At 38.2% G+C, this 14,354-nt stretch overlaps 1 protein-coding gene across 1 annotated transcript in view; it reads left to right on the top strand.

The window, feature by feature from the left end:
• The window catches only part of LOC140235702 (methionine synthase-like), a 304,954-nt gene that overhangs the window by 189,101 nt on the left and 101,499 nt on the right, over positions 1-14,354 (top strand). The window contains exons 18-20 of the mRNA XM_072315720.1: positions 2,378-2,580; positions 7,730-7,828; positions 8,193-8,265. Coding sequence (XP_072171821.1) covers positions 2,378-2,580; positions 7,730-7,828; positions 8,193-8,265 — 375 coding nt within the window. The remainder of the gene's footprint in view (positions 1-2,377; positions 2,581-7,729; positions 7,829-8,192; positions 8,266-14,354) is intronic.

Raw genomic sequence — 14,354 nt, 5'->3', positions numbered from 1 at the left:
GACACACATACAACACACACTCCCAAACATAATACCTATCACTCTCACTTGTGCTGACATGACTAACTTTGTTTAGGAGCCCAAAATGCCTCAAGTACTGTGATGAGGCACTCAATGAATAACCATTGAAAATTTGTGCGTACCATCAGTGAATGATTACCTACTGGCTAATAAACCGGTGCCACAAACAGCAACATTTTAGACAGAATCGCACATATAATTAGCTGTCCATATGTGTACCATGCAATAACTATATACACTATGCAATCAACTGTAAAGCCTCCAAGGTAATAGTGTACTGTATCCAATAGTGTTTTCACAGTCCTTCTTGCTGTCTGTGCCTTGAGTTATGCATGGTCTGGACTCAAGACATGCATTGTGTGTGTGTGTGTGTGTGTGTGTGTGTGCATGTTGAAATTGAAAAACAAAAAAGTGCTTGTGTGTGTGTACGTTGTGTGTTTAGGAATTTGAAAAAAAAAAATGTGGTTTGGTGTGTACGTGTGTGTTTGTTGTGAGTGTGTGCGTTTGTTGTGTGTGGGAGTGTGTGTTGTATGTGTGTGGGAGTGTGTGTTGAATGTGTGTGGGGGTGTGTGTTGTATGTGTGTCTGATGTTTCTAAGTGACATATATTATGTGAAATCAGTACTCTCATACCAAAGAGTATACACTGTACCTTTCTGCAATCTTTATTATGTAGTATGAATGCATCGAATGCCTGTTTGGCAATTTTGGCTTCAGCATATATTCGACACATTAGAGCAAGTCCTTTTTTCATCAAAACACATATACTGTGTTGAGAATGTATCTCTCTTATAAAATCCAGAGGCATATGGACAAATATTGATTTTCCTTAAAATTAGAATGATTTTTCCAACCCAACTTCATCTTCGAAGCTGCACTTTCCGTGTATTACTATAAGCACTTCCGGGTTCAGGCTTCTGGTAGTTGACCTCTTTGCTAATGGCGGCGGGTCGTTTAATTGGCCCCGCTTCTTTATGCGAGCGCACTCTATTACATATAGAGCCTCTTTGGTTTCCCCCCACTGAGACTTTCGAGGCCCAGTCTCGGAGCTTTGTGCGTATGCCTCCTCTTTGCTGTGGGAGAGGCAGGGATACTACACCATTTAAAGCTTGATAGCACCTACCCCACTGCTGACACACCACCAGGGGAGGCTTCCACGGCTGGAACTGCTTGCTCCCCCTTCCCATCCCCCTTACTCCAGAAGATGCCTTAGCAGAGATAACTACTATCCTTTGGTAGTAGTTTTTGTATTCAGTTGTTTAATGTTGGAGGAATTATATGGAATATTCTTATTCCTCAGTTGGTGTTTCTGCACTTCTGTTTGCTGAAAAGGTATACATACTGTATTTCTTTTATGAAACATCAACAAACACACCCTCCTTTTAGTCTTTTCAGTACTGTAATGCTTCTGTCTAGTCAGGCATCCTAGGCTCAGGCATCTGTCTTCCGACAGAATATGCCCTTGCATTTGCACTGTGCATCACTCAGTCGTCCTTTTTGGCATATGAGGGGAGGTGAGCAACTTCTATAGAGCGCTGTAGAAGTGCTCATCGAATGCTTGGCTGTGGGGGTATCACAATCTACCCCCAATGCGCACATACTTGGTGTGTAAACCAGTTTGGAGGTAGGTCCTATGCACTGTGGTACAAAAGTCCTTCCTCCTTTCAGTTGGTCGGGCACTTTTTTGTCTTCTAAGCAACTTGAGTTAAAGCTGGTCCAATTGGACTTTTTATTGAATACATTTTCTAATAATAAACTTCGTGAATTGACCAGGTGACCAGATTGGTCCTTTTCTCTATTTTTTGGGAAGCATCCCTGTGTTGTTTTGCAGTAATTGCATTAACAAACCTTGGTCAAATATTTTGCTTGCTTTCAGATTTGAGTACTGGCAAGCAGTTACAGTATTATAATTTGAATAATCATTTGTGACTGGTCTCTTGAAAAGCAACCACAGGTCACTTGCACCACAACCAAGAAAAATCAGATATTATTTTAGGTACCAATAGAAAAATCAAAATTTTGATTCTTGATGGAAAACCGAGTTTTATCTACCACTAGCTCAAATTTCGAGGTGTCGTGCTTACCAGAGAAGTGTGAAATATTATAATTACTTGCAGGCATTTTTTTCGGCTGTCTATTTTTGCTGCACAGCTTGAGCAAGGGCTTGGCGTGGTGATTTCATATGCTCTACCCCCTAGCAACTGCTCAAAGCTGCTTGGCTGGTGATGACGTATTTCACTGAAGTTGTTTATTCCCCAATGCAAGTTACAAAGCGTGATTTATTGTAAATGCAAAGCATTATTGTTTCTACTGAAGAGATCCTGTCAAGAGTACACTACTTTCAATTTCTTCAACAGATATTGTTGGCTTGTCTGGGCTAATCACACCCTCACTAGATGAGATGATCCATGTTGCCAAGGAGATGGAGAGGCTAGGCTTCAAGATTCCACTTCTGATAGGGGGTGCTACCACCTCCAAGACTCACACTGCAGTGAAGATAGCCCCTTGCTACTCCTCCCCAACTGTCCATGTTCTGGATGCCTCAAAGAGTGTTGTTGTGGTAAGATTGTTTTGTAATTACAAGATATTGTGCAGCAATGATACTATCTAGTCAATGTTTTTGCATTCATTATTTTGAAAACCTTTTATTTTGGTGCGCATGTACAGACGAGAAAGTCAAGTAATTTGGGAAAACCTAATGGCTGATAAATATTCCAAAGTTTTTTTTATGCCTCTGCCACGAAGTGTCAGCAGAGGCATTACGTTTTTGGGTTGCCCGTCCGTCCTTCCGTCCGTAATCAATTTTGTGGGCAGCGTAACAAAAAGATTGTTAGAGGTATCCTAATGAAAGTTGGCATATATATGTATGAGTCGGCGAAGTTGTGCCTATCACCTTTAGAGTACACATGCTCAAGGTCAAAAGTCAAGGTCAAATGCTCAAATGGTCACTATTTCCCACATATCTATGCAATGCCTGAAGGTATTTTCTTGAAACGTAGTGTATTGTATGTCCCCCAAAAAAATTACAACGGGACTCTCCGCAATGATATCTTTAAAAAATATTGAATCAATTCATATACAAATTCAGGGTATGAAACTACAACTCATTGCCCACATCTTACAGAAAACCCCATTCGATTTGCTTCAGTGGTCAAAGAAAAATGAGGAATTTTGTAGAGGATGTTGGGAATCTCTTCCCTCAAAGTTCTGTCTATTGTATTCACACACAAGGTCATCGAAGTGCTAAACTTGGAAGAATCAGACTCATGACATGCTTTACAACAGTCTACATTTCTCTGTTTCCACTTAACCAAATCGAATGGGGTTTTCTGCAAAATAGAGCTAAAATATTATATATTAATACCCTGAAGTAACATTTAGACAGTTTAATCAAATTGGATGCTATCAATGCAAAAATCTGATTGTAATTTTTTTTTTACATACTGTATACATGTACTACCAAATGAAGATTTTCCAGAGAATTTTGGGTCATGATGTTAAAGGTCAGAGGTCAAGTGAAAATGTTAGAATATCACTTCTTTCTCCATATCTCAAATGGTTCAAGGTATCTTCATGGAACTTAGTATATATGCATGTACTGACTGGCAGTGATTATCTAGGGAATCTGGGGATCAGGGGGTGTTTCATCAATTTAGTCAACGCTGACAAGTTGTCAGTCTCTGACAATTTCAGCAAAATCCTTGGTTTTGATTGTCTGAGATGCTCTGGTCACTGACTGTTACCATGGTGATTTGTCAGAGACTGACAACTTGTCAGCGCTGACAACTTTCATGAAACGGCACCCAGGGGTCAGAGGTTAAGGTCAACTCAAAATTTCACTATTTCCCCTCATATTTATGCAATGCCTGCAGCATTTTTGTTGAAACTTAATATATACATGTATTACCCAACAGAGATTCTCTGGTAAGTTTCTTGCCCAGAGGTCAAAGGTCAAGCAAAAGTGCTAAATTTCACTTCTTCCTCCATATCTCTAAAGTGACTCAAGGTATCATGAAACTTAGTACATATTTATGTATGTTCTACCTGACAGTGATTCTCCTGGGAATTCTAGGGACATAAGGTCAAGGGTCAAAGGCCAGGTTAAAATGCTACAATATTACTATTTAGTATTGAAATAACACTTTTTTGTCTCCATACCTTTAAAAATTACTCAATGTATAAACTTATGTAAAGGTGAAAAGTCATTCAGTAAAGATCCTCAAATCCCCAAATACCTGCACTCGTAGACAGTATAGCCATTCATCCAATTAAATCTAGTTCAAGGAAAGTGAGCATTCAACACATTTGTGACAAACTTGTCACTTTGATATTTTCCCAATTATGTGAAACTGTCATCACACATTGTCAAGATGTACTATAGACCTATTAGGAGAACCATGCATTATGGCGGAGGCATACCAGTCGCCAGAGCGAAATTTCTAGTTAGATAATGTTTTACTGCTCTACTAGACTTTATCAATTAGTACATCAGGCAATGTCAGTAATGACAATATATTTTTTATGCCTCTGCCACGAAGTGGGTGCTGGAGGCATTATGTTTTTGGGTTGTCCGTCAATCTGGGTTGTCCGCAATCAATTTTGTGAACAGCATAACAAAAGAAGCGTTTGAGGTTTCCTAATAAGACTTGACATGTATATATGTATGAGGGGGTGAAGTTGTGCTTATCAACTTTTGGATGCAGATGCTCAAGGTCAAAGGTTAAGGTCAAATGCTCAAAATTTCACTATTTCCCCCATATCTTTGCAATGACTGAAGGTATTTTCTTGAAACTTAGTGTATACATGTACTACCCAATATGGATTCTCTGGTGAGAGTTCTGGGTCATGAGGTCAAGGTTCAAAGGTCAAGTGAACGTTAAAATTTCACTTTTTTCTCCATATCTTGGAAATGGTTCAAGGTATGTTCAAGGAACGTACTAGATATGCATGTTATGACTGGCAGTGATTATCTATTGAATTTTGGGGTCAGGGGTAAAAGGTCAAGGTCAACTCTTCAAAATTTCACTTTTTCCCTCATATTTATGCAATACCTTCTGGATCTTTTTGAAACTTGATGCATACATGTATTACCCAATAGAGATTCTCTGGGAAGTTTTTTATTCAGCACTTCTTCTCCATATCTTGGAAGTGGCTGAAGGTATCATTATGAAACTTTATATATATTTATGCATGTTCTGCTTGACAGTGGTTCTTTTGGAAATTGTAGGGTCAAAGGTCAAAGACCGGGTTAAAATGTTCACAATTTACTATTTAATACAGAAAACATACTTTTTCTCCATACTTTGACAATTACTCAATGCATAAACCTATAAAAGGGTCAAAAGTCAAGTAAAAGTCCTCAAATCCCCAAATACATGCTCTCTCAGAATAATGGCCATTCATCCAATTAAACCTCGTTCAAGGAAAGTGAACATTCAACACATTTGTGACAAACATGTCATTTTAATATTTTGCTAGTTATGTGAAACTGTCATCACACATTGTCAAGAATGTACTTACAGACCTATTAGGAGAATCATGCATTATGGCAGAGGCATGCCAGTGGCCATAGCGACATTTCTAGTTTATATTTTGAATCAAAATTTGTCTGCTAGTAAGTGATTAATTGAAAGAGACTCCTGTTATCATGTGTATATTCAAGTAGTTTAGAATGTTGGCATGTTTGACTACGACTAGTTTGATTATGCTGTATGGAAAATGACATCACTTTTTATGACATTTTCCAAGGAGTACACTATTTCTGACATGATGTCTTAAAGCAGTTGTGTTATCACAAAGCAGTTGTGACATCATGCGCTGCTTTGTAATATCATTCCAGGAAATGTTCAATTATTATTACATCACAAAGCAATTCTTACATCACGCACTGCTTCAAGTGTGACATCGTGCCCGTCTTCTAATGGTCACTATGGGATTCCTCCATAACATCACATGTGCGACACTAACCCCCCCCCCCCTTTTTATGCCTCCGCCACGAAGTGGTGCCGGAGGCATTATGTTTTCGGGTTGTCCGTCCGTCCGTCCGTCCGTCCGTCCGTCCGTCCGTCCTTCCGTCCGTCCGTAATGAATTTTGTGGACAAGGTAACTATCAAAACCTGTTGAGGTATCCTAATGAAACTTGGCATGTATGTGTATTAGGGGGTGAAGTTGTGCCTATCAACTTTTGGGTGCACATGCTCAAGGTCAAAGGTCAAAAGGTCAAGGTCAAATACATAAAATTTCACTATTTCCACCATATCTATTGAATGCCTGAAGATATTTTCTTGAAACTTAGTGTATACATGTATTACCCAATTAAGATTCTCTGGTGAAAGTTTGCGTCATGAGGTCAAAGGTCAAAAGGTCAGGGTCAAATACATGAAATTTCACTATTTTCGCCATAACTATTGAATGCCTGAAGATATTTTCTTGAAACTTAGTATATACATGTATTACCCAATTAAGATTCTCCATGGTGAAAGTTTGGGTCATGAGGTCAAAGGTCAAAAGGTCAAGTAAAAATATCAAAACTTCTTTTTTTTTCTCCGTGCCTTGGAAAATTGTTCAAGGTATCTTCATGGAACATAGTATATACATGTACTGACTGGAAGTGATTATCTAGAGAATGTAGGGTTCATGGGGTCAAAGGTCAGGGGTCAAAGGTCAAGTCCAACACTTCAAAATTTTACTATTTCCCTCATATTTATGCAATGCCAGCAGGGTTATTATTTTTTTACACTTGGTGTATGCATGTGTAACCTAATAGAAATTCTCTGGAAAGTTTTTTTTTTCTTCTTTTTTTGCCTCAAAGGTCAAAAGGTCAAAGATCAAGTGAAAGTGCTGAACTAACTTTTTCCTCCATATCTCGAAGTGGCTCAAGTTATCTTGAAACTTAGTACGTATTATGCATGTTCTACCTGAAAGTGATTATCTTATGAATTTTAGGGTCAAGGGCCAGATGAAAATGGTAACAATTTACTATTTAATTCAGAAATTGCACTTTTTCTCCACACCTGTACCTTGAAAATTACTCAATGCCTAAATGTATGAATGGGTCAAAGTCAAGTTAAAGTCCTTAAATCCCTAGATACATGCTCTCCTATTCATCCAATTAAACCTAGGTCAAGGAAGGTGAACATTCAACACATTTGTGACAAACTTGTCATTTCAATATTTTGCCAATTTTGTGAAAATGTAATCACACATTGTCCACATGTACTATCTAGACCTATTGGGAAAATCATGCATTATGGCGGAGGCATACCAGTCGCCAAAGCGACATTTCTAGTTTATTTCAAATTTTCCCCCTGCTTTTATTTACATTTTTACCCAATATACAAAACATATACTCTACCTAATTTTGAGTCTCTGGTTGAACTATGGGCCTTGGTGCCTCAAATAGTACTATTCACTTTGGGGCTGTGTTCGTCAGTGAATAGTATTATTTTTTAGTCACCTCTGCCTGTAGTTTTAAGCTGACTCTCTGAAGGCAAAGTATATTTCTATAATATTTGCAATGCTGCTGTTATTATAGTCCAACGTGTAGCATAAGTAATTCATTTGTGTTATCTTAAAGTTATCACAGGAATTGTAGCCACAAGGGAGAAATTTATCTAGTTTACCAGAAGTCCTCTCACAGAAGTGTGTCATGTTTCTGTATGGACAAGGTTGTTTGACATTAGGTACAATATTCCTTTCCAATCATGCAGTGTTCATCGCTGATTGATCAAGGACAGTACGATGAGTTTGTTGAAGAGGTTGCAGAAGATTATGAAGAAGTGCGGGAGGAACACTATGAATCTTTGAAGGTATGTGACATCTTATGGTTATGTATGCATAATTGATTGCATTACCATTTGTTAACCTAGAGACTTTACATTTCCTCTGAAGTATAGAACATTGCCACCCAGTAGATATGTATAATGGGACTTTCCAAAATAAAAGCATGTTCTTTGAAATCGGCTTTGGATTCAGATTTCAAGGGAGATATGGTTTTGAGGGAAAAATAGGAAATGTTTCTGTTTGTTTGTGTTTTCCTCACATAAGCAAATAGTTGCAAAAGACAGTGTTGTGTTACAAACATATGTTTTTGCTTGTTTATTGGCTTGTAGAAATGTACCACTGTTCCTATTTATTTGTCTAGTTCACTCAAATTTGCCTTGTACTTCACAGGAAAGGAAGTATTTGTCCTTGTCAGAGGCGAGACGCAAAAAGTTTGAAGTTGACTGGAGCAGCTATCAGCCAGGTAAGAGTATCCTATTTACTTTCTTTCTTGCAGCTTTCAGTTGGTTTTTGTTGTGTGTATGAACATGAGCTCTTGAAACATTTACTGCTCTCGGTAGTGAATTTGAAGGGATTATTTAGCAATCTAACAAAGACAAAAAAAAAAATCAAAAGGTTACGGAAATATATGAATGATATCAATACCATAAAGTGTTTACACTCTTCCGTGCTCTTGGATGTGTCATATATTCATGCACTTCCATTTTGCCTCTCTATCTTGCACCATTTTTGTGCAGCTGATGAAGATTCTGCTAGAACTGAAAGCTCAGGCTTCCCTTGACTCCATTATTCTTGGGCGGGAAGAGGTTGGGTTATTTACGGCGCTATACTTATCCGTCTTCATTTTAACGTTACTATAAATTATCCTCAACGCAAATAGCAACTGGTAAATATTATGCGTTTTCACTTTTAACCCCTGTATTCCAAAGCAGGAAACCCTGCCAGGAACATAAGCGGCCCTCCCGCCGCCTCCTTCCTCTTTCGTTACTGTGCATTCATTAAGCCTGCAGATACAGGCACTGGCATCACCGCACCATTTTGGAACATTGACCAGGCCGCTCAGGTCAGTCAAGTCAGTTTCTCGTGATGGTGCTAAGTTACTATGACCACTGCACTTTGAAGTGTCATACAATGTATATTCTCGACCGAGATTTGGGTGATAAAATAAAAAATCAAACGAGAAATTACCATTTGAAGTTTAACTGTTATCTTAATAGCAATTAGAAGGGAGTGAATGTATGCCCTCCACTCCTTCCCAGTGATTAAAGCTTCAGGCAGTGGTCACATCAGTTGAAGATTGACTGCACATGCGCGAACAGGCTCTCATTTATTCACTCACTTCTAATTGCTATTAAAATAACAATTTAACTTCTAACGGTAAGTTCTCTTTTAATCTTTTAATTTGTCGTGCTGAGCGGCTCAAAAACATATTCAAAAGTTGTTGAATTTCTGCTGCACAATTGTCATCCCATTCACAATGTGCAGAGAAAATTGTGAAGATATCTTAGAAGATATATAGTAGTTTTAGAATTTGCGCTAGCCAGAAATAGCGCAAAATATTCGAAAAATAATGTGCCGCAAACATTTCTGCATTTACATGTATTACTTTTCTGATATGATTAGCTAAGAGACTGTTTTTGCAACATCAGTGCTATTTTGCCCCAATAGATCTAATTTGGCCCTAAAGAAAAGGGATGGTAGGTATATTTGATATCCACAAATTCTATCAGTAGTGTATTGCCTCCCGTCCTAAGTCACCATGGGAGTCTAACAATGTTAAAACGAGGATGGGTAAGTATAACGAAGCGCCATAAATCAGAATGCTCGGTAGTATCTTATTTACCAGCGAAGCCAGACTTGCCCATCAACCCTCCCTCCTCCCTGGTGGCAGTGACACCACTTTCATAAGGGGTACAAAAGAGGAAGGAGGTGGTGGGAGGGCCGCTTATATAGGCTCCTGGTGGGATTTCCCGTTCGAAGTACAGAGCTTTAAGGGAAAATGCATAATATACTGTAAAACATGATATTTTCGCAAATGGGAGCCGACGGCCTTATTCGGAGCATGAAATTTTTAGCTCACCTGAGCCAAAGGCTCAAGTGAGCTATTGCGATCGCTCTTTGTCCGGCGTGCATCGTCCGTCGTGCGTAAACTTTTTATATTTTCATCTTCTTCTTGAGAACCCCATGACCAATTTTCACCAAACTTGGCAGGTAGCATCCCTAGGGGAATAGGATCTCAATTTTTTTCAAATGATTTTGATTGACCGAGGGCATAGGACTCTCCTTTATTTCTTTCCACATTTACAGTATATACAGTTAAAAAAAGACGTAATATAACATAGTTCACAATACAATTCACAAAGGGATAACATAGGTCATCATACAATAAACTATAGTACCAAGTCAGACTTTAAAAAAAAGAAGAACAAGAACAAGAGGGGAGAAATGAAGTAAAGTGAAAGAAAAAGGTGTCCCGTAAAAGCCTCAAAGGCTTGCAGTGATGGGATCACTTGACTATAAGGAGTTGGAAAACACAAAAATAACAGAAAATGCAACGCAGTGTTGGGTAAATTAGACAAATAGGGGATCAAGTGTGAAGAAATGTGAAACTAGTATTTAGCGAAGAGAAATATTTTAAGTTGTTTTTTAAAAGACCTGGACGGTGGTGAATTCCAAATGACCGGACCAAGGTGACGAACTGATTTTGAATGGATGTTTGTTTCCATTTTCCAGCGGTGGAATTTGGATGACTGACGGGTGTTGTAACTATGCACTTTATTATTCAAACAAAACATTCCGGCGAGGTAAGGGGGAAGGCTCTTGGTGAAATACCTGTGCATCAAAGAAGCAACTTGTAAGACATTGCAGTCATGGACATTCAATGTGTGAAAGCGGTGGAACAGTGGTTTTGACGGAGCAAGATAATGAGTGTTTGCGCAAACGCGGAGTGCTTTCTTCTGGAGTCGTAGCACTCTTGACACTTTAAAGGGATGTAACGAAGCCCATTACACATTACAATACATTATATGAGGTAAAATGAAAGCGTTATATAATAACAAAAGGACATTACAAGGCAATATATTTTTCAGATTATTCATAACTCCAACAATCCGGATACTTTACCACAGACAAAATTTACCTTGTACCCCAAGGTATTGGACAACAGAGCATTGCTCTATCAAAGTATTGTTAATATAAAGTTGGACATTATCATAACAAGATCTTCTATTTTGTCTGTTTCTGTAGACAGAAAATTTCGTTTTCAAAATATTCAAAGATAATTTATTACAAACAAGCCAATTATACATTCTATCCAAATCAATATTAATCCTACTGACCAAAGTCTCAAAATTTTGATGGGAGGCAATTAGAGTCGTATCATCAGCGAATAAAACAAAGTCAAAAAATTGTGAACAATTGACCAGATCATTTATGTAAATCAAAAATAACAATGGTCCCAGAATCGAACCTTGGGGTACACCTGATGAAATGATTTTGGGATTGGATGAGTGACCTTGATACACAGAAAACTGTTTCCGGCTACTCAAATAACTTTTGAACCAAAGATAGGGTATACCTCTAATGCCATAATACTGTAACTTTGATAACAATATCGAGTGTGACAAAGTATCGAAAGCCTTCGACAAATCCATGAAAATGGCGACTGCATGTCTGTTAATATCAATATACTTCAAAATTTTATCATATAAATGAATAATTACAAATTCAGTGGAACAATTTTTCCTAAATCTGTACTGCTGAGAAGTAAGCAAACTATTCCTTGTTAAATAATCATACAGTCTATTATGAACAAGTCTCTCGAGTATCTTAGAAAATAGTGGCAGTACAGAAATTGGTCTATAATTCCCACAGTCAGACATAGAATTCTTCTTATGAACAGGTATTACTTTAGCTAGTTTCATGTTCGACGGAAAAATACCAGTTTGTAAAGATAAATTACATATACAATGTATATGTCAAAGGTTTACTTATAAAATATATACTTGGTTTAACAATATCAATAGATACATTATCATATCCCGGACTTTTACTTTGATTGATGCTCCTGATGACATCGATAATTTCACATTCAGAGATGGGATTAAAGAACATTGATTTATCGAACATTTTCGGCATAAAACTGGAAAAATTCACATCGGTAACAGGGAGTGATCGTGATAATGAGGTACCGATACTCACAAAAAAAATCATTGAATGTGTTTGCAATATCGGAAGAATCATGTAACTCTTTGCCGTTATAACAAATACCATGTGATGTTTTTGAAATATTACTACCAAGTAAGTCATTCAAAAAAGACCAGGTTTTTTTTATGTTACCTTTAAATGCATGGAATTTATCATAATAATACTTTCTTTTCGCAAAACGCAAAGACGAATTAAGTTTATTGCGATATCTGTTATAACTAATTTCATTTTCAACAGTTGGGCCAAAATGAAATCGCTTAAAAAGAATATTTTTCCTTCTAATAGAATTAAGTAAAGCTCGAGTTATCCATGGTTTCTTCATATTTCTGTGAATTTTAGGCTTTTGCTCTTTCAGGGGCATGTGTTTATCGCAAAGAGACAAAAAACTACAGAGAAACGTATCATATGCTACATCAACATCATTTGAGGTTAAAACATCGGTCCAATCAGTGTTTTTCAAATCAGAAAGAAAGAAATTAATCGTTGAAGAGGTTATATTTCGCGAAGATGATTTCTGACTGGGTAAAACCTTGGAATGAATTTTGATGCTAGACATGTGAAAAATTGGGAAATGGTCGCTAGAGTCTGATAACAGTATTCCTGATAAACCGTTTTCGTTAATAACACTAGTATAAACATTATCAATAAGAGTTGCAGAATCCTTAGTTATACGGGTTGGTTTATCTATCACAGGAAATAGACCATGAGAGTATAATGAATCTAAATGCGTTTGTACATTGGGATGTGTATCATAATGTAATAAATTTATATTGAAATCACCCATAATGTAGAGATGTTTGGAAATATTACGCATTTCGTTTATGATACTGTCAAATTCACTAAGAAAATCCTTTTCATTACTAGAGGGATTGCGATATATTACACCAACAACAATATTTTTGTGATTTTGATATTCAAAACTTACAAATAAAGACTCCACGCCTTGGACATGAAATGATGTACTGTTTAACACTGAAACCTTCAAGTGATCTCTAACAAACAACGCAACTCCACCACCGCGTCCAGAAATTCGATTAGAATTATATAAAGTGTAACCATCTAAAGAAAACAAACTACCATTGTCAGTCATCCATGTCTCACTAATCCCAATAACAGAAAACGGGAAATTCAAGATCGTCAAATCACCGATTATATTATCAAAGTTTCTCTTAAGACTCCTCGCATTGTAATGTAGTAAACTGAACTGAGAGGTATCATGATGTATTTTACAAAACTCATTGAGATTTATATATGAACAATCAAAATTACTGTCAAAATCTAAATCACTATTTACAGCTCTATCCATAGCAAACAAATACGAACAAACAGAAATGAACAATTGATAATTACACCTCACTCTAGTCCAGTCGTTCCAGATCGCTTGAGTTCCTCACTGGTACTTTCCGACCGTCTCTCGTCAGTGAGAAGATTCTCCCATCAATGGTCCACGTGTACCTGGTGTTCTGGTGAGAAGATGCTTTGGAGAACAGGTCTTGTCGCGATGTCGTCAGATCCTCACGGATGACAATACCAGATCCCTTCAGTTTCGATTTGGCAGCGAACATCGAGCGACGGCATTGTATCTCGCAAACTTCACGATCAGGGGTTTCGGACGTGTAGACTGAGACAGTGCTGTGGCCGATGAGCGTTTCGGGGTGATCCGGTGGCTGCGGTCGAGGTCATGCTTGTCCAGGTTTACACCCATCTTGGCTGCCAGAGAAATGACGAGGTCATCGGTGTTTTCACCGTGGTGCTCAGGAACGCCATAGATCCTCAAACATTGGCGGTGCGAGTACTGCTCCTGCTGGTCGAGTGATGCTTCGAGATCTTTCACCTTCTTTGTCAGCTGGTTACAAGTCGCAGCAAGAGGTTCGATTCTTTGTTCGCTCTTGTGGAGCTCCAGCTGGAATGCCGAGTGTAGCTCAGTCGCCAGCTTCTTGTAGAGGCCATTATAAACAGCCTCAACAATGGTGCTGATAACAGCCGGGGATCGCAAGGCATTCGTGACTTCATCGGAGATCATTGTTCGGATGTCAGAGGCTGAGTTTGGATTGGAATTGGTCTCTTCGGTCCGCTGAGCACCAGAGGTAAGCGGTGTTGCACCCCTTTCTTCGGGGATCTCGTCCCCGGGATCTTGGGACGAAGACTCCGTGGAAGCCATGGTAACCTCTTCTACTGCCTCGCTGGTGTTACGGAGCTTCTTTTTCGACTTGGATTTTGTGGACGACATGATTCAGAAATTGTCCAAGTTTACACGAAAAGTTTCCTGAGGTAGTAGATAACAACACCACAAGTTATTCAAGATCCATATGTCCGTGCTGAAGATCAAAATGAAGAAAAAATCAG

Source organism: Diadema setosum, chromosome 1 (assembly GCF_964275005.1).
Source record: "Diadema setosum chromosome 1, eeDiaSeto1, whole genome shotgun sequence".
Lineage (NCBI taxonomy): Eukaryota > Metazoa > Echinodermata > Echinoidea > Diadematoida > Diadematidae > Diadema > Diadema setosum.
The sequence above is the reverse complement of the archived record's forward strand: the minus strand, read 5'-3'. Positions and strand labels throughout refer to the sequence as shown.